The following is a 12822-nucleotide window of genomic DNA, read 5'->3' as shown; positions in this document are numbered from 1 at the left end:
GCTGTGGTGGCCTTTTAGCCCCCCTGCTCCAAGCCCAACTTGGGTGAAGGCATCTGATGTGTGATGGGTACTCCTGCAGCTTGGACTGCAGAGTCACCATTTGTACTGCATGGGGCCATAGTGTTAGCAGTGCTCCAGCTTACCTGCTCTGTGGCAGTGTGTGTCTCCAGTTGGCTGACCTGGGGTGTCAGTCATCTTTGCAGCAGGCAGCTATGGGCCTCTTTTCATCATGAACCAGTCTGTCAATCTGTGAGTTGGGAAATGGCTAGTAGAAGCTAAATGGAAAAAAAAAAACAAGGAAAACTGCCACTAGAAGTTAATGATAACCTAAGAAAAACCTTAACTCAACAGCAAATCTTTCCTGAATAAATAAATAATGTCTTGGGTTTGTGTGGCAAGGTTTTGGTAGGGGGGGTGCTACAGGGGTGGCTTCTGTGAGAAGCTGCTAGAAGCTCACCTGTGTCCAATAGAGCCAATGCCAGCTGGCTCTAAGATGGACAAGGCCAAGCCAATCAGTGACAGTGGTAGTACCTCTGGGATAACATAGTTAAGAAGGGGTAAAAAAACCCACAAACTGCTGCTGGAGTGAGAACATGTGAGAGGAATGACTGTGCAGACACCAAGGTCAGTGCAGAAGGAGGGGGAGGAGGTGCTCCAGGCACCGGAGCAGAGATTCCCCCGCAGCCCATGGTGAAGCCCATGGTGAAGCCCATGGTGAGGCAGCTGTGCCCCTGCAGCCCATGGAGGTCCACGGTGGAGCAGATATCCATCTGCAGCCTGGGGGGGATCCCACACTGGAGCAGGGGGATGTGCCCAAAGGAGGCTGTGACCCTGTGGGAAGCCCACGCTGGAGCAGGCTCCTGGCAGGACCTGTGGCCCCGTGGAGAGAGAGGAGCCCATGCTGGAGCAGGTTTTCTGGCAGGACTTGGGACCCCGTGAGGGACCCACGCTGGAGCAGTCTGCTCCTGAAGGGCTGCACCCCGTGGAAGGGACCCACGCTGGAGCAGTTTGTGAAGAACTGTAGCTTGTGGGAAGGACCCATGTTGGAGAAGCTCATGAAGGACTGTCTCCCGTGGGAGGGACCCCACGCTGGAGCAGGGGAAGAGTGTGAGGAGTCCTCCCCTGAGGAGGAAGAAGCAGCAGAGATGAGGAGTGATGAACTGACCACAACCCCCATTCCCCATCCCCCTGAGCTGCTCGGGGCGGGGGAGGAGGTAGAGAAAATCGGGATTGAAGTTGAGCCCGGGAAGAAGGGAGGGGAGGGGTGGGGAGAAGGTGTTTTAAGATTTAGGTTTTATTTCTCATTACCCTACACATGTTCTCACTCCTCTCTCCTACTCTGATTTTGACTGGTAATAAATTAAACTGATTTTCTCCAAGTTGAGTCTGTTTTGCCTGTGACGGTAATTGCCAAGTGATCTCCCTGTCCTTATCTCAACCCACAAGCTTTTTTTTTATATTTTCTCTCCCCTATCCAGTTGAGAAGGGGAGTGATAGAGTGGCTTTGGTGGGCACCTGGCATCCAGCCAGGGTCAAACCACCACAAATAACTTGCAACCAAAATGCCCCCTGCCCGCCCCCACCCCCCCCCCCCCCCACCCCCTGCTGTCAAAACTACCTCTACCACCAACTCCTCCTTGTGAGAAACTACCAAAAATATCTCCTGCCAGAGCCTCTCTTAGCTGCTGCTGTTTGCTGTCCTCCTTGCATACTGGCTCAGCTGGTGTCCCTGTAGTGTGGGGTGCCCAGTATTGTCTAATGGGCAGTCTGTCCTTCCCCCTCCCTGCCCCTTGGTCTGGTGCAGGTGGCTGGCAATGGAAGACTGTGAAGGTGGCCGTGTTAGCAGGTGGTTAGTGATTGGAGTGTGGGTCAGCGCAGAGCCCCTGCTCAGGAATCCTCTGACCGGGGTGCCTCTTTACTTTGGGTCATAGTGCAGAGGTACCAATGATGGTCTTCGTATAGGTGAGCCACATCAGCCTGAATGGTTGTATCTTGTCAAACATCAGGGTTGATGTCATTTACCTGGACTTTAGCAAAGCTTTTGACACAGTCTCCCACAATATTCTCCTTGGAAAGCTGGCAGCTCATGGCTTAGACGGGCGTAGTCTTCACTGGGTAAAAAACTGGTTGGGTGGCCGAGCCCAGAGAGTAGTGGTAAATGGAGTTAAGTCCAGTTGGCAGCCGGTCACGAGCGGTGTTCCCCAGGGCTCAGTTTTGGGGCCAGCCTTATTTAACATCTTTATCGATGATCTGGGTGAGGGGATTGAGTGCACCCTCAGTAAGTTTGCAGATGACACCAAACTGGGTGGGAGTGTCGATCTGCTGGAGGGTAGGATGGCCCTGCAGAGGGACCTGGACAGGCTGGACCGATGGGCTGAGGCCAACTGGATGAGGTTTAACAAGGCCAAGTGCTGGGTTCTGCACTTGGGTCACAACAACCCCATGCAACGCTACAGGCTTGGGGAAGAGTGGCTGGAAAGCTGCCTGGCGGAAAAGGACCTGGGGGTGTTGGTAGACAGCCGGCTGAACATGAGCCAGCAGTGTGCCCAGGTGGCCAAGAAGGCCAACAGCATCCTGGCCTGTATCAGGAATAGTGTGGCCAGCAGGAGCAGGGAGGTGATTGTGCCCCTGTACTCGGCGCTGGTGAGGCTGCACCTGGAATACTGTGTCCAGTTTTGGGCCCCTCAATACAAGAAAGACATTGAGGTGCTGGAGCGTGTGCAGAGAAGGGCAACGAAGCTGGTGAAGGGTCTGGAGCACAGGCCTTGTGAGGAGCAGCTGAGGAAACTGGGGTTGTTTAGCCTGGAGAAGAGGAGGCTGAGGGGAGACCTTATTGCTCTCTACAACTACCTGAAAGGAGGTTGTAGTGAGGTGGGTGTTGGTCTCTTCTCCCATGTAGTTAGCGATAGGACAAGAGGAAATGGGCTCAAGCTGCGCCAGGGGAGGTTTAGGTTGGAAATTAGGAAAAATTTCTTCACGGAAAGGGTGGTCAAGAATTGGAAGAGGCTGCCCAGAGAGGTGGTGGAGTCCCCATCCCTAGAAGTGTTCAAAAAACGGGTAGATGTGGCACTTTGGGACATGGTTTAGCCTAGTCTACCCTTGATTGGTTTAGAGTGGACTTGGTAGTGTAGGTTAATGGTTGGACTGGATGATCTTAAAGGCCTTTTCCAACCTAAACGATTCTATGATTCTATTCTATGACTAGGCTGCCGACAGCACATTGCTTGTATGGTAAACTGTACGCTGGCTGAGACAGGGACCATCAGCTCAGGTTTCCCTGTCCCATGTTCCCCTGTGCTTCCCTTGTGGGGTTAGCGTGGGCAGGAGTTTTGGACTTGGCTGCACATACCAGTACAGTTGTGCTGTGTGGGTAGCATCTTCCTTGCAGTGAGGCTCTGTAGGGATGTTGCTTGGTAAAAGGATAATGCTTCACGTACAAATTCTCTTCTAGGCTAAACAGCCTCTGTTTTTTTTTTTTTTAAAAAAAAACATGTTCATAAAGAGACTCAGACCCATCTCCATTTAGTTAGTATGATCTCCTTAAGGAAGATGAAGTGTGTTTATGGTAATTTTTATCACCGAACAAATGCAACTGCACAGATTTGTAAGATACAAACAAGGTCAGAATACCTGACTGAGATAGTCATTCCTGTTACACATAATTTAAAAAGATTTACAGATGTATGGATTAGATAATTAGGCACCTGACTTTTTTTTTTGACAAGTATTGCAGTTTAGATTTCTAATTAGCACATACTTCAATGAAGGAAAAATAGTCAATTGTGCATAAAACTGTCTGATAGAATGTTTACAAAAGGAAACAAAGCCTTTGATATGGGAGTTAAAATAGATCTAAATCTGTTTCAGTGAGCTCAAATACTGTGTATGGTAGTTTGTTACCTCACTTTTAGTTTTTTGGACAGATCAGGTAGTGTACAGAATCACAAATTTTGATGTCCCTTTTTATTGAGTAATACAATATATTGAAGTTAAATATGAATTTAGGAAAGGTTGTACATTGAATATAATCTCTCAAAATTATAGCATATATTATTCCACAATTTTAAAAGAAGGTGAAGAAATACCTTTAAACATATGCATCCTTATACTGTGGATTTACTTATTTCATGGTTCTATTGTCCAGGTTTTGTTTGTGGAATTGAACTAGATTCAAGAGAAGGAGAGCGTGGAAACTTCAACCCAGTTGTGCTGTAGTTCTTATTTGGGGCACAAATATCAGGGCTGCTGCATTTCACTAGTCAATCTCAGAGAAATTTACCCCCAACTTTCCATATGTATCAGCATAAATGGGACTACTAAGCCTGTAGAAAACTTGTGTAGAGCCTTTGGGTCCCTGGATTATGGTACATTTCACCCTGAGAAAGCTGTACATGAAGTTGTTTGTCGGCAGTTATGCCCCATAGGAGTAATCTTCCTGCCATGAAAAATAAAGTCAATAAATATAGTATCTTACAATCTTTATTTGTTTGAGTTATTGTATATCTAAAAGAGAAAACAGAGGGAAGCATACAGAATGCACAGTATAACACTCAATTATACTTTAATGCAGGGAAAAACTAGTAGTACAGCTGGTATGCTCTATGAAGTGAAGTATTGCATCTTCAGGTTATGTGTTCAGTGATATGACTTTACAAGGTCTGCAATATTATATCTGCAGTTCTTTCATCTAATTAATGTGCAACTAACCTCTGTTTGAGTAGAGGGCTGTGTATGTTAAATAATGGTGAGCTTCACCTTTACTTCTGTATAACAAGTACTTTGTAATTAATGGTTTTTAAAATTTGATTACTCTATTACTTTTGCAGAAGAAAACACCTACAAAGAAAATTCATACAAATAATTGTTGGAAATGCCCAGACTTTTTAAACACTGATGTTCTCTGTTCTTTGAGAATGTAATTTTTTTGTCTTTGTAATAAAAGAAAGAAAAAAGGGATGCTCCTTAAAGGATCAAATGCGAATGGTAAAACTTGGTTTTTGGATGTGTGTGTTGATTGATGAAAACTGCCAGATGACTGGAATGAATAAGTGTTCCTTCTCCTTGTATAATTCAGAACTTAACTTAGCTTTTTAAATACAGTTTATTCTTTTTGTTTTCATTATTTAAGGGAAGGTTTTAGATTTTCATCTCAAGAAGCTGCTTCAAGTTTTGGCGATGATCGCTTACTCATAGAAAAGTTTATTGATAACCCTCGTCACATTGAAATCCAGGTTTGTACAATTATTATTATTTATTATTTAGTTAATAAGATTTGAACTCCTAAACTAATCAAAGTTCAGAAACATTTCAAACACTCCACTAAAAAAGACTTAGAGCCTTGTGTTTTCCTGTGTCTTGGGCTATTGCTCAAACTACATGGCTATCATGTACAATGCAGCCTTCCTGTTTTTATTCTCTAGCCTTTCTTTAGCAGGAAGACAATGAACCACACTCGATTCGTTGGGGGGGAAAAAAAAAAAAGTTGTAGGCATCTGTCCTGAGGGCTGGAGCTTCAACTCTGGATCCTGACTGCAGTTCTTGAGCACAGCAGAGGATATAGGAGTTCAAGCACTGCTGTGCTTAACATTTTTCTTGCTAGCTCTAGGTGGTTTTGTCAGTATTTTCGATTCTGTTCTGAAGTATCTAATGCTCCCTGGGAACTCAGGAGGATGTGTGTCCCATTTTGGGCATTTTGTGGTTCAAAATCAGGTGTATTCTCCTCAGCTTCTGGATTGTGACCATTTATATTGTTTATTGGACCTAGCATTAAGCCAGATGTGCTGATGCAAAACAAGACTTGTTTGTTTCGGACAGACTGTTTAACAAAATTATGATTTTAAAATTTGTGGTGTATTTGATCAATGTAGGCAACTAGATTGTGTTAGTCAATAGCCTTGAAATAATCTTTCCTGACAAGAAATCCATATGGAGTATGTCAGTTTCCTCAACAGAAATTTAATTTATTTTTGTCCAAAATATAAACTCTTTCTAAGTTGTGGCATGTTTTCTTTTACAGTGAGAGCCTGAAGTATTTTGACAGTAGCTCAATAACTGAATGAACCAACAACAATAAATTTGATAGTGTGGAATGATTTGTAAGAGAGAAATATTTAACATTTTTTACTCTGCCAGATATGTGCCTATTCAAACCTGATACTTCCTATGTTTTTATTTATTTTAAATTTCCATATAAAACTTGTCTGTACACAGGCTAACTTATCGCATATGTGAAATGAAGAAACAGTCTGTAAAAATGAAATTTAAAACCCAACCTGTTCTCTTCTGAAGGATCATGGGAAGGTCTGTAGTGAACGCTTAGTTTTAGTATTAATCTTAGGTTACAAAAGAGGTCAGATTGCTAGCGCTTCTTCCTATATTCTCTTGCTATGGCTAATAATTTTTGGCTACCTATGTTTTCGTTTCTTTTTTTTGTATGCAGATGAGTACACCTTAAAGATCCATTCCTTTCAGTGCTTGCAGATTTGGGAGCTTCAGCAGCTTCCTACTGACTCTTTGGTGACTAAAGTTAGATGAGAATGATTCCTCCATGCTTTCATGAATTAGGGGCACATTTTACATTTTCTTGATTCCTTTAGGTTTAAAAAAGGTTGCCTCAAAAAAATGCAGCAGTTTGGTATTTAAGAACAGTCGAATAATTTCACCTAGATTAAACAAAATAGTTTTGCCATTAATAATTTATAGTTTTATTTATTATAAATGTACAATGAATGTTGTTTTCCTTACACAAACACTTTGATGGTACCTTTTAACAATATCATAATGTATCATTTTAACTTCATGTTCTAATCAGCTTTAGGACGTTGACCTTGGTTCATTTTCAAACTGCTAAATATACAAACAATTTGAGACCAGATGCCAAATATTTATTAATTTAGCAGTAACTTTTAAATAGAACTTTTTTTTAACATTCTCATATAGCTCCAAAGCATTGGTACTTAAAATTGTTAAATAAGGCGTTTCCTGTGTCTAGCTATAAAACAATCACTTCGTAAAACATGAGAAAAGACTAAAACAATTAACAGGAAAATAGACTCCAAATAGACTTTATGCTTGAACTGATTTGAAGTCTTGTTCTCCTGAAATATCTGATATAAAGGACCTGAGTTTAAAGTAAGAGTGCATGGGATGTCTAACTGTTACTTGGCTAAATAGCAATTCTACAGCTGGAAATACAATTTAGCCGACTCAAAAAGGAGAGGTTGCAATGTGTTATATTTGATTATTTTGGCATGTAGATGTACATAGTATATACTAACGTCGTAATCATCTAATCCCACAAACCAGGACATTTTCTTTTAGGAATATTTAGGTATTTAGGAAAAAAGCTGTAGCTGTGACATGCATTTTTAGTGAGATGTGTACTGGAATCTTACGTCATCTCGGAGATGATGATTTCAATGTTCTGTAAATGTCTTCTGAAATATAATTGCTTTATGAAGTAAGGATCTTCTTTAGTTTCTGATAATAAAAACAGTGGACCCAAAACAAAAATAGAAGCTTAACACTAGAAGTTGTTTGCCTTATTCTATTTATAATTACATTTTCATAGTAAATGCTCATTCATGTCTTTTTTTTTTTGAGCCATGTTAACTGATAATGGAAAAACAATTATTTTAAGATCCAGGTTGCAGAAATTAAATAGGATATAAGAGATGTCCTGAAGCGAAAGAAAATATTTACTAGTTGGCCTGAAAAATATTTTACTATCCCCTTCAGGAAAATACAGAGAGAGAGAAGCGAAGCACAGGAACTCATTTTTATTGAAATATTCCAGGACTTTTTGGTTTGTTTGTTTTGGTGAGGCTGAATTCCGTGGAAGGTTGTAGGCTTTCTGACAGTGAAACAGGAGTGCTCACAAGGAATCATTCTACTTACAGGACAGAGATTTTTTTTATCACCTGAGTACCATGCTATGCCCTAGAGGTACTGTTTTAATATTAAAAAAACAATTAAAAAAAACCCCAACAAACCTTTTGTCCTCCTGGATGAGCTTCTGTAGAGCTCTGTGATGTTTAGCTCTGGATTGGAAGAGTTAGGACTTGGGTCGGAAGTTGCTTTAGACGCTGCTGGGTTGGGTTTTTTTTGGCTTTGTACTGAGTCGCCTGTTAACAGAATCTAGCAGTTGGCTGGGGTACACTTGTGCTACTGCTGCTAAACTTCCCCTTGGGCAGGGAAGAGGATTCTGGGACAAGCCGTAGTTTAGGAACTCCCAAAGTCATCGATCTTGTAGAACTCTGATCCTACAGAGCGTGGAGCACTCTGGGTCTGATGCTGCATGCGAGTTGTCTTCATGAGATCAGTGCCTCGTTTTCAGTCACATCTACCCAGATTATTCACGGATCAGCAGACATTGGTGTCATAGATGCAGGGATTCATCTTGCTTAGTGCCATACTCGCTCTGTGGTGCTAAAAGGAATAATAAATAATACAGATTTGTTGTCACAAATGTGAGTAGATATGGTTGAATTCACGCAGTTTGAGGAATATTGTCTCCTTTTTTATCTTGTCTGTTTTCAGCGTAGAACCGCACTATTAAAGAATGAAGCATGAATATTGGCACAGGTTCCCGCAGATCAGAGCAGGAAGATGGGGGAAAAAAAATGGATTAGAGAGAAAATTTTATAAGAAAGAAGGGGAGCAGGTGTGGTCTGCAATGAAAGAAATTGTTCCAAGAATAAGTGTAGAGTATAACATAAGATTGGAAGAAGTCTACTTGAATCCTCAAATCCAGTATCCCACTATTGGAAATGGCTGCACTGTACAGTTGATTTTATAAAGGGATGGAGTTCCTTTTCTTACTTTTCTGTCCAGTTTGAAGTTGCAGAATCAATTGAAAGTTCTGTTATGCCAAACTTGTATTTTTCTAACATGTAATTTGGGTAGTTGGATCTAGATGCTTGACTGTATGTTTAACTCTTCCATGAACTGAAGGTCCAGCCAAGAACTGTAGTTGACACCTGATTTTTGAGAAATTCCTTGAAACTACATCTTTAATGTCCATTGAAAGTGTTGAGGAAGTGGCAAATTTTATTCTTCTTAATAGAAGATTGCAAAGTTTCTGAAGACTTTTTCTTCTTTGTTAAAGACAACGTGCTGTGGTTTGCCTACTAAGAAGGCTCTGTTAGCCATCGTTTCTGAAAACTTTTGCGTGTTATTAAGGTGCAAAATTTGGCATCCTTTGAGATTTTTCCTTTGTTGACACAAGATTGCTTAACATTATGGTTCTGAGTAATTTCAGTATGCAAAACAATTTTAAATGCATGAAAATGTAGTTTTAATCTTATTTCAGTCTTTTTATTTCTGATTTCTAAACTTTTGGGAGCTTCTCACAAATTTTGGAGTAAGTGGGTTTTTTTGCCATATATAAACTCCTATATAGAGGATTTAAAATAATCCTGTTCAGAATTTGAAGGGGCATTCAATTAGTATTTCATATACAATTAATTTTCTACACTAGCGTTTTTTCCCAACCTTTACTTCTAGATTGGAAAAAAATTAATTTTAAATTAAACTAACTGAATGCTACATAATAGTATAATGTCAAAAGCCCATATGCATACATCTGTTTGTTGTTAATAGTAGTGTGTTACTGTTTCAGGTTTTGGCAGATAAACATGGTAATGCCTTGTGGTTGAATGAAAGAGAGTGCTCAATTCAAAGGAGAAACCAAAAAGTTGTGGAGGAAGCACCGAGGTATGTATACTAGACTCTTGATGCAGCTTCATAGTTACTGAAAGCACTTCTGGAAAGCTGCTGATTTTATTTATTGTACAAATGCAAGCAAATTTTATTCTGTTAAAAACCACAGAGAAGATAAATAAATGTTTAAGTTGCAGTCATTTGACTGTAATGCAATTTTGATATCCTTGAGGGCGTTTTGATCTTGCTTCATGATGTCTTTCTGTAAGAAGAAAACAGGTGTTGTGGTGTTAATTTTTTTCATGATCTTGTATAAAATGGATATGGATGTTACCCATCAAATATATGTGGTATATGAGATGGCTTTCTTAATATATCTGAGATATTTTTCCTTTTCTTTGCCATTCAACTTTTGGATTTAAGAGTAAAATAAAATATGGAATATGTATTAATTTTACCACAGAGAGAATCATTGAATCATAGAATGCTTTGGGTTGGAAGGGACCTTTAGAGTCTAGCCCAACCCCCCTGCAGTGAGCAGGGACAGGTGTTTGACTATGACAGATATTTGACTATGTTATAGTAATTGTGAGAGGGCCAGATAATACTGTTTATTTCTATTTGAAATGGAACACAAAGTACTAAATACTCTGTGCCACTTTTAGTACCGTTCATGGTAGTGAACTACAGATGTAGGTGTCCAGTAACTCAAAAGTACTAAATGATCTTAATCCCACTGATTTCAAATGGAGCTGAAATACATTGCTGCTGTGCAAGGTATGGTCTTGCTGTGTTTTCTGTTGCATGGCATTCATCAGAGAGTATGTGCTGAAAAAAGGGCAGAAGGAAGTTCTGATTTCAGAAAACCAGACATAGGTATATCACTACCCATGGGGATTCCCAGTGTAATGTTTTCACCAGCTGGCATGGGTTTGCCATTATTTTATAGCACAGAACTACATGATGCAACAACTTAGGGTGTGAGGAAAAGCACGTCATTCAAAGGATGTTTATTTAGAGGCAGCATATAAGTTAATGTTGGATCATAATTGTGTGACTGGCACTGTTTATGACCTAGGTTTTAAATTAAAAAAACAAGTTTAAATCTAAGGGTACAAACCCACTAACAAATGCTTGAATAGCTGTTGTTGCTTCCTGGTAGTGCTTGTGGATTTATTGGAAACCTTGTGCCTAAAGATCTCACTGTGTTTTTGTTTGTGAAGTGTGAAGGCTTCAGGTCCCCATGTAACGTGTGTGTGCATATATGTATACCTCAGCACGTAGGAGACGTGACTCTTTAGCCTCAGGAGTACCTGTAAGGGCTGCCTGCCACCACTGCCTGCTCACTCTCCATGCCTGTGGTCAATTAAAGGCAGTGATATCTCTTTCTCTCACCAGCCAGCTGTGATCAGAGTGTTTTCTTTCATCAGAAATACCAGCCTTTTAACTTTCTTGGGCTTCTCTGTTGGAGTTGCCAGTAAGTTGTCTCATCCCTTCCTATAACTCTACAAAAGAGCGTGGGCAAGTCAGTAGCTTCCAAAATTTGGCGTGAAAACTCCTTCCTTCTTGTTGTTGAATGTTTTAGACTCTGCCAGACTTTTACTGACAGGTTTGGAAGCCTTACCTGCCTGACAGCCACTTGCAGTTCCCTGCAGAATCCATTTATTTGCAAAGGGTTACAAGACTGTTGCAGATAAGCAGGCCACTAACTTCTGTGAGACACCGTAGAGACCCTGAAGCCTGAAGTTAGCCCTTCCTGTGAATACTGTTCCAGTTAGTCTCATTGATTAATAAGTCCTGGAAACACCTTTTCTTTTATGGCTGGGTGGAAGAAATACGAAGTCCTCGGCAGTCCTTTTTTTCTCCTGTTTTAAATGGTAGCTGCCATTAAGAGCTCTGAGTTAGGCTGAAGCTTTTTCTTTTTGCTTTCATGAAACCCAGGAGATAGGGATGTTTATAGGCTAAAATGTTTGTCTTTTGTACAATGTAGGGCTTTTGACTCTGTCCTCTTCTCAATCCGGTTTTGACTTACTTTTTTCCTGTGATGTTTTCCTAAGTATCTGGTTTAAGAGACTGATTGTTGAGGGCCTTTTGGCTTTGAGAATAATCTCTGTGATTTTTTTTCGGCTAAGTCTGCAGCTGTTGAACTTATCCTTATGGGAACATTTTGTGTTTGAATGTCCAGTTTTCCTAGGGAAGTTCAGTCTCTTGTAAAAAAAAAAAAAAAAAAACAACTCTCTTTTTAGGAGAGAAAGCGCTTTAGTTCATGCCCTGATGAGGTTACAGTATTCAAGGGAGCCCTGGTGTTCACGGTGGTCAATCCCCCAGTTTCAAATAGGAGACCAACAAACTTTGCTTATACCCTTTTAACATAGTCAGTTGTCCTAATCGCTCTGTTCTGGGAAGCACAGACAATAAGACATATCTGATCATTGCCAGTTTTTAGTTAGTGTTGGGCAAAGTTAGTGCTACACAAAACTTCCAGTGATTTACAGTAATTTTCTTTGCTTCTAGCTTCACACCTTTTTGGAAGATGCTGTTGTCTTCTCATGTCACCACAGAGGCTGAAATTTAAGCAGATAACATTTAATAGTCTGTTGTTGTTCCTTAGTTCAGTTTTTCATAGAATCATAGAATCATAGAATGGTTTGGGTTGGAAGGGACCTTTAGAGGTCATCCAGCCCAGCCCCCCTGCAGTGAGCAGGGACAGCTTTAACCAGATCAGGTTGCTCAGAGCCCCGTCCAACCTGGCCTTGAATGTTTCCAGGGATGGGGCCTCCACCACCTCTCTGGGCAACCTGTTCCAGTGCTTCACCACCTTCATTGTAAACAATTTCTTCCTTATATCCAGTCTTAATCTATTCTTCTTTAGTTTAAATCCATCATTCCTTGTCCTGTCACAACAGGCCTTGCTACAAAGATTCTCCCCATCTTTCCTGTAGGCCCCCTTTAAGTATTGGAAGGCCGCAATAAGGTCTCCTCGCAGCCTTCTCTTCTCCAGGCTGAACAACCCCAACTCTTTCAGCCTGGCCTCGTAGGAGAGGTGCTCCAGCCCTCGGATCATTTTGGTGGCCCTCTTCTGGACCCGCTCCAGCAGGTCCATGTCCTTGTGCTGAGGGCCCCAGAGCTGGACGCAGCACTCCAGGTGGGGTCTCACCAGAG

At 41.2% G+C, this 12822-nt stretch overlaps 1 protein-coding gene across 1 annotated transcript in view; it reads left to right on the top strand.

The window, feature by feature from the left end:
• PCCA (propionyl-CoA carboxylase subunit alpha) overlaps positions 1-12822 on the top strand; it is a 322247-nt gene that overhangs the window by 116496 nt on the left and 192929 nt on the right. The window contains exons 10-11 of the mRNA XM_075711566.1: positions 5129-5231; positions 9620-9714. Coding sequence (XP_075567681.1) covers positions 5129-5231; positions 9620-9714 — 198 coding nt within the window. The remainder of the gene's footprint in view (positions 1-5128; positions 5232-9619; positions 9715-12822) is intronic.

This window comes from Pelecanus crispus, chromosome 1, assembly GCF_030463565.1.
Source record: "Pelecanus crispus isolate bPelCri1 chromosome 1, bPelCri1.pri, whole genome shotgun sequence".
Classification (NCBI taxonomy): domain Eukaryota; kingdom Metazoa; phylum Chordata; class Aves; order Pelecaniformes; family Pelecanidae; genus Pelecanus; species Pelecanus crispus.
The sequence above is the reverse complement of the archived record's forward strand: the minus strand, read 5'-3'. Positions and strand labels throughout refer to the sequence as shown.